This window comes from Pelmatolapia mariae, linkage group LG20 (assembly GCF_036321145.2).
Source record: "Pelmatolapia mariae isolate MD_Pm_ZW linkage group LG20, Pm_UMD_F_2, whole genome shotgun sequence".
NCBI lineage: Eukaryota > Metazoa > Chordata > Actinopteri > Cichliformes > Cichlidae > Pelmatolapia > Pelmatolapia mariae.
In genome coordinates, this window is record NC_086244.1 from 42,079,525 (window position 1) to 42,092,318 (window position 12,794).

At 44.1% G+C, this 12,794-nt stretch overlaps 1 protein-coding gene across 2 annotated transcripts in view; it reads left to right on the plus strand.

Annotated features, from left to right (window-relative positions):
- LOC134618224 (ephrin type-B receptor 2-like) overlaps nt 1-12,794 on the plus strand; it is a 66,565-nt gene that overhangs the window by 30,011 nt on the left and 23,760 nt on the right. For both annotated transcript variants that reach the window (XR_010091888.1, XM_063463510.1), the window contains exon 4: nt 1,961-2,116. Coding sequence is in view for 1 of the 2 variants with exons in the window: in XM_063463510.1 (XP_063319580.1) it covers nt 1,961-2,116 (156 nt within the window). In the remaining variant the exon portion in view is untranslated. The remainder of the gene's footprint in view (nt 1-1,960; nt 2,117-12,794) is intronic.

Genomic DNA, 12,794 nt, shown 5'->3' on the forward strand with positions numbered 1-12,794 from the left:
TGGTGGCATGTATTACTATTACTCTTGCAACTGACTTCTTCCAACACTCTGGAATCTCAGTACTCCTACTGTCATCTTCCTTCACTTGTTTATGGAACCGGCAGTACCAGCTGGAGAAAGACTGGGAAATTCTGAACCGTATCACTGGAGTGACGGGACTAGAGGACTGACGGTCTTGTGAGTAAAGACCAATAAACAAGCCAACTAAAAGAGGAAAACAAAGACCCTCTTGATCTTTTGAGTTTGAGGTAAACCTATTTTGTTGTCTCAATTGCAGGAAAAGGACTGCTGTAAATGTCATGGTCCTGGGTCGGTGACCCAGTGTTTTTGGTTTTTGTACTTTTACTTTTGATAGTTTTATGTATTATGACTGTTGTGTTTTGGTTTCCCTGGGTTTAGTTGTGTTCCCTCTGTTTGGTGTCATGCTTGCCTGTGTATCCCCTTTTGTGTAGTAAGGTCTCTGTGTTAGCCCGCGTCTCTGAGTCTGTGTCCTTGCGTGTGTGTGTGTTTCCTGTTTTACTTTGAAGGTCCGTGTCTGATCTCAGTGTGTTCAGTTTACTTTTCCCCTGTCTCATCATGTCTGATTACTCCCAGCTGTGCCCTCCTTTTGTGTCTCATTCCCTCGTTATCCTTCTGTGTATTTAAACCTCGTGATTGCCTCTGTTAGTTGCTGGTTCGTCTGCGTTATTCCCCTCCGTCATTCTGTGTATTTCCCTGCGCCTCCCTGCATCTCTGTTTCTGGTTAGTTTCTGTTAGTTTTTCCCAGTTTAGGTTTTCTTAGTTTCATGCTCACCCTCGCCATCTCTGTTTGTACCTACATTTGATTAATAAACTCACTTGCACCAGAGCTGCCGCATCTTGGGTCCTTAATAATTCACATACGGCTTGCCCCGGCAACCCGTGACAGTAAAACAAACTGATTGGTTTATATCTGTGAAGAATGAGATGTAAAATTGAACACTGAAAATTTAAAGTGGAGTTTGGATTTCCTGAGTTGGAAAGGTTCTTCGTGTTGACGTCTTGTAAGTCAGGGGTTTGGGTTATTTGACATATTCTTTGAATATATTTTTGTGATTCTTGTTGAAGCTGGTGTTTATTGCTTTTATGCAGCATTTTTGTTTTATTCAGTGTTCAAGTGTTCACTGTATATTCATTTTGCTTACATCCTTTGTCCATAAGTTTAAGGGGCTGGAGGAAACACAGAGGCTAAAAAATAAAATCTTAAATGTCTGGAGAAAATCAACCAAAAATACCTACCATGACACAAGCCCTCCTTCTCTTTGTCTTTAATAGTTTTCCATTACTCTCCTTTTAGTTTATTTTCTAAGAGCCTTTCTCTTGTTTTCATATTTTGTTTTACTTCCAGTCTTTGTATTTTTCTCTTCTTTTTTTATTGCTTGTAACATGTTGTAACAGTTGATACATACAACTAAGCATGCTAGTATGTTTTCCTCCTTTAAAGTGGAGGAAAACCGAGACTGAGATTGTGTGCTAGATAAAATCTAATGTGATTAACAGTTCCGCGCATATAAATAGTCGTTCATTTTTTGATAACTTTTTTTATGGGTAAAAAATGAGTGGCATTAAATCAGATCAGATTAGAACAGGAAAAATAATACATTTGTAAAAGCATAACATTCTTAGCATACTTTTTTTTTTTCAAATGAAAGAGAATTTGCTTTTCAGGCTTAAATTGTTTTCCTTTTTATTACAGTGGTGGAGTCTATAGTCATTTCAGTCCATTTATTAGATGCCACCATGCGGGCTATAATGATAAAACATTTACTTTCTGAGCAAAGTCGTTGGAAATAGCTCAGACAAACTATCTTAATCTGTAGTTGTGGCTCATAAGAAATTATACTGTACTGGCATGGTATGCATTTTGTTCCTAATTGTTTCTTCTTTCCTGTCTCTGCACATTTTTTAAATGTATTTAACCACTATGTGTTTCCCCTCACAGCGTGTGTTACAGGCTTCTTCAAGGCTGCTCAGGGAGACCACAAATGTTTACAGTGTCCCATTAACAGCCGGACCACCAGCGAGGGAGCAACTAACTGTGTCTGTCGCAATGGCTACTATCGCACTGAATCTGACCCTCCACAGATGCCTTGTACCAGTATGTATACACACACCTGTCACAATTCCTAGATAGCACACTACAAGATATAAATAGGCTTAGCCCATGAGCACATCAAGATGGTGATATCAGTGTTGGCCAGGGTGTACCCCGCCTCGAACCCTGTGACAACTGAGACTGACTCCAGCTGGGGTGAGAGGAAACAGAAGAGGAAAAATGAGATGAAGCTGATCCATGTGAACAAAGTTGCAAAAAAAGGATTATTCATAACCTACACTAGATTATTTGACAAATTAAAGCTGCTCTATGTATACATTGAGTTGTGTGTAATTACATCTTCTCATTAATTTAGAAATAATTAATTCTTAAAAAAGAGGAAGGGATGCCTGATTTTAGAAGCTGACACGTTGCCCTGCTATCTTGAATATAGTGGTTGAGATGGAAATAGTCCTTATGTATGTAGCTAGAGATCGGCCACATACGTTGTTTTTAATATAAAGATCACAAATAACTCTCTGAAACTATATATGACCATTTGATATTTGTGTGTGTGGGCAGCCATCTACTATGAACAGTTAGGGATGAGGGTACGAAGACAAAATGAAAAAAAAATCAAATAATTTCTTATTTCAGATGTTTTGCCAAATATTAATATTCTTCAATCATGTTAATATATAGTGTGTACAGAAATGTTTTTATACACAAAGAGTAGAAGAGACATGCCAACTGGCTGTGACTATTATGGGGAAATGCAAAGCAGCTGGCCACTAAATGTAATCAAAAATGTGTTTTTCCTGCACCAGCCACTATAGCTAAGATTTTGCACTTGAATTGGGAGGAGTAAGAAAACTGAATTCAGTTGACTACAATCTGCAATCTACTCACATCCAGTGGTGAGATTTTACACACTATACCTTTAAAATATGTCATTAGAATTAAGAATGTAATGTACAAGTAAAAAAAAACAACTAAACTCTTACATAGAAATTAATTAATTACATATTTGTAATGGATAGTAAGTCAAGAAGTGCATAGGAGGATTCCCATTAGCTACAACCGTGCAGCAGCTATCTTCCAGCAAACACGACCACAGAAAATGTAGACCTCATGTGAGATAGCTTATGTCAGGCCTAGAGCAATTTTGCCTTTTGAGTCTTTTTGTGGGCAAGCCACAGTGTTCTTTCCCACTGAAAACCTTCATTGGGAACCTAATTTTTCTTTGAACAACACTACTCCACACCAATTATGTAATGTACCATGGGACAGATGTGGGCCCCACACTGTGGAGCCTAGGCTGGCCCAGGTCCCAGTACCAGCATGAAATATGGCCCATATCACACTGGTGATATTTGGGCTGGGGGTTTGAAAGTTGTTATTGTGTTGGAGGATAGGAGAACTGTTTGAATGGTCCTCTGACATGTGACAAAAAGCATGATAGTCTAGGGTCTCTTATCTGTCTACAAATCATTTTTATTTTGTTTGTTTTTTCTTTTGTTTTGTTTTGACCTTAAAAATACTGTAGCAAGATGCAGAGTATTCTTTTTTTTAATCCAAAGGTATAGACACCTTTTTGGAGGGTCCCAAGCCAAGGTTTGCAGTGGGCAGTATCTGGAATATTTAATTTTTCCATTAGAATGATGTTATTATTGTGTCCAAAGTGGTGAAAAAAGCTGCTGTGGGTTGAATAGGGATCATTGTGAATAAGTAATTGATCTTTATGGTGTTAGTACATCCTAAAATTAAAAGTGGTTTTGTCATCCATCGGTTTAAGTCATCTTTTATTGTTTTCAATAGAGGAGTGAAATTAAGGTGGAACAGCTCTGACAGTTTGGGGGAGAATTGTATGTCTGGGTATGTGATCATGCCAGTAGTAGGTGATAGGTGAGGGATCTGTCATGTATAAGAATGGGTATCTCCATTTATTATTAAAGTGGTAGATTTATTCCAATTTATTGTATAATCAGAGATTTGGGAGTATGTATTAGTGATTTGGATTAGTTCTTTAACTGATTTATTGGGATTTTGTAGGAACCGGAGTACATCATCTGCATATAAACTTTTTTATATTTATGTGTTTATTGGTGTATTATTGGTATGAATGCCTATGATGTTAACGTTCTGACGGATTGCTGCTGCTAATGGTTCAAAGAAAAGTGCAAATAATGAGGGTGAGAGTGGGCACCCTTGTCTTGTACCTCTGTGAAGTGTGAAATTTGTTGAGATTAAGTTGTTTGTTATAAGTGCTTTCTTCATAACAGCCATCCCTCAAGATTTTCTCCATTTAAAGCGATGCGTTATCAGGGATTGTAACATCTAGTCCTTTTACTGAATCGGAATTATGGCTACTTTGGTGGGATAGATGTATAAGGTCGAAAAGTGTATTATTTGAAGAATGTCTGCCTTTAATGAATCCTGAATAGGGTGTTTGTTTGTCTTGAGAAGTATTGAAATTAGGTCTGTATTCACATGGTATGGAATGAATTTGTTATTTTTTATTTCATCTACCATTTATTAATTATAATTACATAATAATTACAATAATTATAATAACAATTAGACTTATAAAATCAAACAAATATCAGGCCTATTTATCCATACTGGAGAAATAAATACTATACCGGTTATATTAAGGATGAAAACCAAAATTCCCCTATTGCCTCTGTGGGGGGTCTTTATCATATAAGCCTGGAAACTTGAGGGTACTGCACAGTATCGTTGCTGTTACTAGGACTGCGCTCTTCTGGACAGAGATGTCCGATGTTGTTCGTGGGATCTGCTGGAGCCACTCGCCTAGCTTGGGGGTCACTGAACTGGGTTCTCCAATTACCACTGAGACCACCGTTACCTTCACCCTCCACCCTCTCAAGCTGTTCTCTGAGCCCTTAGTACTACTCCAGCTTCTTCCAGTTCTTTCTTCCTGATGTTGCTGTCATTCAGTATTGCTATATCGATCACTACGTCCATCTTCTGCTTGTCCACCACCACTATGTCCGGTTGGTTAGCCACCACCATTTTGTCGGTCTGTATCTGGAAGTCCCACAGGATCTTAGCTCTGTCATTCTCCATCACCCTTGGGGGCGTCTCCCATTTTGACCTCGGGACTTCCAGGCCATACTTGGCACAGATGTTCCTGTACACTATGCCGGCCACTTGGTTATGGCGTTCCATGTATGCCTTGCCTGCTAGCATCTTGCACCCTGCTGTTATGTGCTGGATTGTCTCTGGGGCATCTTTACACAACCTGGGGTCTTGCCTGGTGTGATAGACCCCAGCCTCTATGGATCTTGTGCTCAGAGCTTGTTCCTGTGCTGCCATGATTAGTGCCTCTGTGCTGTCTTTCAGTCCAGCTTTGTCCAGCCACTGGTAGGATTTCTGGATGTCAGCCACCTCCTCTATCTGCCGGTGATACATACCATTCAGGGGCCTGTCCTTCCATAATGGTTCCTCCTCTTTCTTGGGTTTCTGCTGCCTGAGGTATTCACTGAGCACGCATGGTCAGGAGCATCCTGGTCTTGATGTCAGTGGCTTCTATCTCCTCCTTTGGCCAGCAGGTTACCTGATCACGGGCAGGGCGTAGGTGTTGATAGCCCGGATTTTGTTCTTACCCTTCAGCTGACTCCTCAGGACTTGCCTGACCCTCTGCAGGTATTTGGTGGTTGCAGCTTTTCTAGCGACCCCTTCATGGTTCCCATTTAACTGTGGGATCCCCAGATACTTGCTACTTGATACTTGCTGTCCTCAATGTCTACAATGTTGCCTTCTGGTAGTCGATCCCCTCAGTTCTGACTACCTTCCCTCATTTTGTTATCATCCAACTACACCTCTTCAGACTATACGACATTCCAATGTATTTGCTGTATATCCTGGTGGTGCAGGTCAGTGAATCAATGTCTCATGCACTCTTGGCAAACAGCTTGATGTCATCTATGTAGAGGATGTGCCTGATGATTGCTCCGTTCTGTAGTCATTATCCATAGCCAGTCTTGTCAGTGATCTCACTGAGGGGGTTCAGGCCTATGCAAAACAGCAGTGGGGGCAGTGCATCTCCTTGGTAGATCCCACACTTGATTGAGTTCCTGATGAAGGCTCTTAGGGTCCTGTTGATCTTGTATAGTTCTAGGCATTCCAGAATCCAGGTGTGGGGCATTGAGTCATAGGCCTTCTTGTAATCAATCCAAGCAGTGCACAGGTTGGTCAGTCTGGTCTTGCAGTCTCAGCTGACTGCTCAGTCTACCAGTAGCTGATGTTTTGCACCTCTGGTATTCTTGCCAAAGAGATGAGTTGGACCTGGAGGTGCCAAATTCTGGCCTCCCTCACTTGTGATGATGCAGGGTTGATGAGATCCTAGACCTATTTAGGCACTGCTTGGATTTGACCAAGGGCTATTGGCAGATTCCCTTGACTCCAGATTCCAAATAGAAAACGGCCTTCTCTACTCAGGATGGTTTGTACCAATTTGTCACACTTCCATGGTAAATGGCCTGTATTTGTATAGCGCTTTACTAGTCCCTAAGGACCCCAAAGCGCTTTACACATCCAGTCATCCACCCATTCACACATTGGTGATGGCAAGCTACATTGTAGCCACAGCCACCCTGGGGCGCACTGACAGAGGCGAGGCTGCCGGACACTGGTGCCACCGGGCCCTCTGACCACCACCATTAGGCAACGGGTGAAGTGTCTTGCCCAAGGACACAACGATCATCCCTTCCATTCAGCTTGTTTGAAGCCCCCTCCACTTTCCAGCACCATACTGCGTCCACGTGCTGTATATGCTGCTGCCTCATCCATAGTGACACCTAGAAAGAGCATATGCAAAGATACAGTGTACCATCTCATATGTGAGAAAGGACTGCTCACACACTGGAGTCAGAGCCATCGACTTCGACAATGACCTGGCAGGTGCGGTCAGGCATCAACAGGATGGAAGTGGTGGCGAAATGTCCTTCAGAGAGATCAAATGATAACTGGACTTTTGGAGAAGTGAATTGGGTTAAAGTTAGGGCAATTTTACTGAAAGCACGAATGAAACGATGATAGAAGTGCTTGCAGTTTGATGGCACTGGCCAGTCTAGCACTGCCTGCACTTTAGTGGGGTCTGGTTAGAGGCTGTCTTTTTCAACCATATATCAACATGGAACTCACATTTTTCACTCTCACGGCATGTCTAATCACCGTCATGTCTAATTTTTTGGCAAAATAATGACTTGGAGAGAATAAGTATGGGTTATTACTGTGATTTTTCCATTGATCATAAGACTTGAAGAGTGGAATGCTTATGACAGAGGTGTTCAACTCCAGGCCTCAAGGGCTGGTGTCCTGCAGGTTTTAGATATCACCCTGGGTCAGCACACCTGAATCAAATGTACCAGGCCTCTGGAGAATTTCAGGACATGTCGAGGAGGTAATTTAGTCATTTAAATCAGCTGTGTTGGATGAAGGGCACATCTAAAACCTGCAGGAGACTGGCCCTTGAGGCCTGGAGTTGGACACCCCTGGCTTTTGAGTTTCACCCACCACTACATTACTGATGAGTGTGGCCCTTTTGGCCACACTCTGGTCCTCTAGTGTGATTTCCAATACCTTTCTGAGCTGTCCTTATGTAGTGACTGATGTGTCTACTCAGCTCTGTTGCTATGATGCCTGAGATGAGCTTCTATGTTGTGGAGAAACAGGTATTTGGGCAGTAGTTCAATGATATCGTATCCTTGTAGAGCTCTTTTTATGTTCAGGATTGTTCTGCCCTGTGTTAGCCGGTTTGGATTAGTACCTAGGAGGAGCCCTGTTATTTGTGCTATTTGTGAATTTCAGTTGTGGGTGGGTCTGCCCGTGTGCTATTTTTTCCTTGTAGCAGAGAGTACACCCTGGATGCATCTTAGCAGAACAGGTCATTCTCTTCTCTGATTTATCTCTTCAGCCTAGTTTCCAGAGCTGTGAGCCTTTGTTTGGCAGTTTCTAAATCCTCGGTTTTGAAAACCCAATTGTACCTTATTTTCATCCAGGACCTCTCTCTCATGAAATCCTTTTGCATTGATTGATATCCTTCTGGGCTTCTCTGATTTTGGCTTCCAGCTGCCCTCTCTGTGGGGAAGCTTTCTCTACCTGGATCCTTGATCTTATACCCAAGAGCTTCTAGGATTTCTGTGTCAGTCTTTTCAGTGATACTGGTAGTATGAAAGGTGCAAAGAGCAGTTTTTGCATCTACAATCATCTGATCTGATGGAGCATTGTCAATGTTCCATCACTTCATCAGTTCAATGTTCTCTCATCCCAAACGGTCATGGCAGATGGCCGAGGTTTCTGCCTATTAAAAGGGAGTTTTTTCTTCTCACTGTTGCCCAAGTGCTTGCTCAAAGGGGTTCATATGATTGTTGGGTTTTTCTCTGTATGTATTAATGTAGGGTCTACCTTACAATATAAAGCGCCTTGAGGCAACTGGTGTTGTGATTTGGCGCTATATAAATAAAATTGAATTGAACTGAATTGGGGGAATTCAAAGAGGAAGCTCACAGTTGTCCAGCAGAGAAATATACACTTGGAGCCTGAATTTCATCTTTCCCCATTTGAACTGCAGAGCTCCCAAGGGACAATGAAGGTCATGGAACATACAGTGCCTTGAAAAAGTATTCATACCCCTTGAACTTCTATACATTTTGTCACCTTACAACCATAAACTTAAATGTTTTTTATTGAGATTCTCTGTGACAACACAAAGTAGTACATAACATTTTTTTTTTTTTTTTTTGTTGTCTGTCCCATTTGGTTCTTTAGCTGTCAGAATTGTTGTCTGAAGACCAACAAGGATACCCAATGGATTTACTTTGACAAGTGGATCATCACGGCCTTGCCATATTGGTCCATTTGATCAACTTTTGTTGTTATTATTTATTTTATTTTCAGTAGTTACAGATGAGACAGACATGATTGGGGGATAGGAAAGGGAGAAAGAAAGAGAGGAAGGAAAAGAAAAACAGAAGGGAAGAGGGACAGTGAGAAAGGGCACTTACAAAGACAAAGAGAAAAAAAAAAAATCTCCTGGATCACCTGTTGAGAGAAAAAGAATAGAAAACAAGCAAAAAAACAAAACAAAGCAACATACTAAACACAACACCATCATGTTAATCTAGCTAAGTGTAAACAGCAATAAATACTAAATATTGAATGTTGTTGTGCAGCACAGACAGCGCACAATGTGCTTTGAAGTAGCAGCTAAGAAAGGTGTAGTTTATGTCTACGAACAGTGAACACCCATGTGCACACCCGTGTGGATCAGCGCGCTTGTATACAGAAGGTTTCCCCATGTAACGGTCTGCTAGAGGGTGTGGAGGGCCATAGCCCCGTCCCCCAGGGCATGAAGCAGGCATGGAGGAGATCCAGGCTCCAGACATCCAGGGACCCCAGAGTGCGAGAGCCCAAGGAGTACCACCGGAGGGGCATCCGTGCCACCCTCCTGGGAAGGGCTGAGGAGATCCCCAGACGAGGGGTCACCCAGTAGCCACGGAGCAGAAGCCAGAGGGGGCTGCACTGGCGCGCCCGCCGGCTCTGCCGGCAGCCAGCTGTGCCAGAGTGAACCGAGCTGCAGGCCCCGAGGCCGGAGGTTCGAGGGCCCCCTTTGCCCCGGAAGAGGCCTGACCGAGCGACAGGCACCAGGCCCCGCCAAGTAGCCACCGGGAGTAAGCTGGTGTATACCTGAGCGCCCAGCCCCGGACACCAAGAACCACCAATGCACCGACCCCTGAGTGCATCAGTTACCGGCAGGGAGTGTGGTGAGGGGAGATAGGCCTCCACACTTTGGAGGGCCTGGGTGTTCCCAGGGAGGTGGAGTCTAAGACCTGACCTGACATATAAACACAGACAAACAGGCACACACAGAGACACAAACATGCATTCCCACCCTCATGCACACATATACAAACACTCAGCACTCATCCAACGTAGGAATAGACATATATGCACATGTACACACAATCGCACTCCCCAAACATACTCTATACCCCGGGTCCAGGTACCCTCGCCCCCAGAGGGGGAAACGGCACCCAGACCCAAGAGATGTGACCCTTTCCCCCCGGGGTGGAGGCAAGCAGACCGCCCCAGGCCTCGCAGAAGCAGGGAGGCCAATCTGTCAGCCAACACCTCCTCCCAGCCCCCCGCCCCGATGGCTGGCAGAGAACGGGTGTGTGTGAAGACCCCATACCTCCCTCCTCCCGCTCATGTGTAGTGTTGCTGCGTGTTGTTCTAAAGTGCATTTAAAACAGGGGAGGACATGGTGCTGCTGCCGGAGAGCAGCAGGTGTTAGCACGGCCCCTCCCGAGAACCCTCAATGTCTACATGGATTTAAAATTGAGAGGTGGGCACCGGCGCCAGAGGTAGGGTTGAATACTCAGACCATTCACTGGACGCCGTTGGCGTGGTCACCCTCAAGGCCCTATATATATGTGTATGTTATGACAGTGTGAATAATGTGGATGTCTAAGTTGTGGAATAAAATTGAGGCACAGGTGGCCAGAAGGGGACAGAGGGGGGGGATGTCTCCCCTGCACCCTGGTGACACACCCACACCCCAAGGCCCTACCTGTGTGGGTGGGTGTGGTGGAGCGGGAAGAGGGAGGCAGCCGGGGATGCGGAGGAAAAGAAAGGAGGGGCAAGATGCTCCTCCCTAGGGCCAGCTCCCCCGCTGACCCCAGTAGGCACCCCCGTCCTCTGGCACCCACCAAGGCAAGGGAGTCCAGGCCCATCCAGACCGGGGCCTACGGTAGCAGCACCGCCAAGCCCCACAGGACCCAGGGAAGCCCACCCTACCCCACCGCAGAGGAAACTGTACCCACCCTAACATTCAATCATCTCCCAGACTACACAAGACAACAGACACCCAGGTTAGGTTTGTTCTCCACCTCTCCTATGTCTCTCCCCCACCTGCAGAGTGGACTTCTGCAAGGATGGAACAACCTCCCCGCCAGTTAAAGAGCCCCCCAGTTAGGCCGATGCACCAGAGGCCCCCTGCGCCAGGGCTGAGCCCCCGTGCACCCACCCGCCCACAACCTCGGCGACACACCGACTAGGACCGAAGCCCCCAAGGCCCAGCCAGAGCCCCATCACGGAGACGAAGCACCCCCGAACCCCAAGCCCCCCCGCCTGCCCCGGATCCACTCAGGGGCAGCCAGGCCACCAGGCCAGTAACCTACGTCCGCCAGCACAGACCATCCCCCAACCCCCGCTGCACGCAGCCACGAGGAGAACACCCTCTAAGAGCGACCAGAGCCACTGACCAGGTTGTGACCACAGCCCCCCGGGTTGAGCCCTCCCGGGATAACGTCTCTAGGGGTCCTCCAGGCGCCCTAAGCCCGTCCCAACCTCCACATCAATCACAATAGCTAAGACGGGACCAAACCACGACCCCCCACCCCCTCTAGGTGACGGAGCCGATCAAAGGAGCCCAGAGGGATTGATCTAATGTGGTGGCAGAGGCTGTATCAAGACTAATGTGATCTATTAGATGGTTTCTATATTGGCTAGAATTAAGATTATTTTTATTTTTCCAGTTCATGAGGATCGTTTTCTTGGCGATGCATAGGGCAGTAAAAACCATGTGGACTGTATTAGTTTCTGTAGTGACATCATCCAATTTTCCCAACAAGCACACTAAAGGGGAGGCTGGAATTTTACATTTCAGACACTTTGATAAGTCTTCACATATCTCACACCAAAACTTCTGAACTGGTGAACAGAACCAAAGAGCGTGGATGTAATTGTCTGGTGTATTGCCTTGACAGTGTGAGCAGTTGTTGGAAGATGTAAAGCCCATCTTGAACATCCGATGACCAGTATAGTGCACTCTATGTAGTATTTTGTATTGTATTAATTGCAGACTGGGATTTTTAATCAATCAATTTAAAGGTTTTTAAGCATACCTGAGACCAGAAGGTTTGGTCTAAGCTTACTGATAAATCTGCTTCCCACTTTGCAATAGGAAGGGATACTGATTCATCTATTTTAGAAAGTGTTCTGTATATTTTAGATAATAATTTGGGGGATTTAAGAGTAAGAAAATGTACCACACTTGGTGGTGTTTGTAATTCAGCTTGACTGGGGTAAAATTTCTTTTTTACTATGGATTTAATTTGTTGATATTCTAAAAATCTTTTCTTGTTGATCCCATATTGTGCAACTAGTCTGTCAAATGAAATAAATTCTGTTCCCTCTAATATATGTTCTAAGTATTTAATTCCTTTACAACTCCATTCTGGAAAATTAATCATATTATTGTTTTGTAATATGTCAGGGTTATTCCAGATAGGTGTACGTTTGCATGGGATTAATGAAGACTCCGTTATTTTTAGAAACGCTGTCAGAGAAGAGCTGATGTTAACACTTTTGAAGCATTCATATCTTTTGATGTTTGAGCTGATAAATGGTAGGTCTGAAATCTCTAGATCATTGCATAGTGCCTGTTCAACATCTAGCCAGGGCTCATCTAAGAGGGTATGTTTTAACCATTCTGAAATGAACTGAAGCCTGTTGGCTAAAAAGTATTGTTGAAAATTAGGCAGATCTAATCCTCCTTTATCCTTAGTTCTTTGTAGCGTTTTTAAGCTGATACGCGGGGGTTTATCTTTCCAAAGGAATTTAGAAATATATGAATCCAGAGATCTGAACCAATCTTGTGATGGTTTGTTAGGGATCATTAAAAATAAGTAATTTATTTTTGGCAAGATCATCA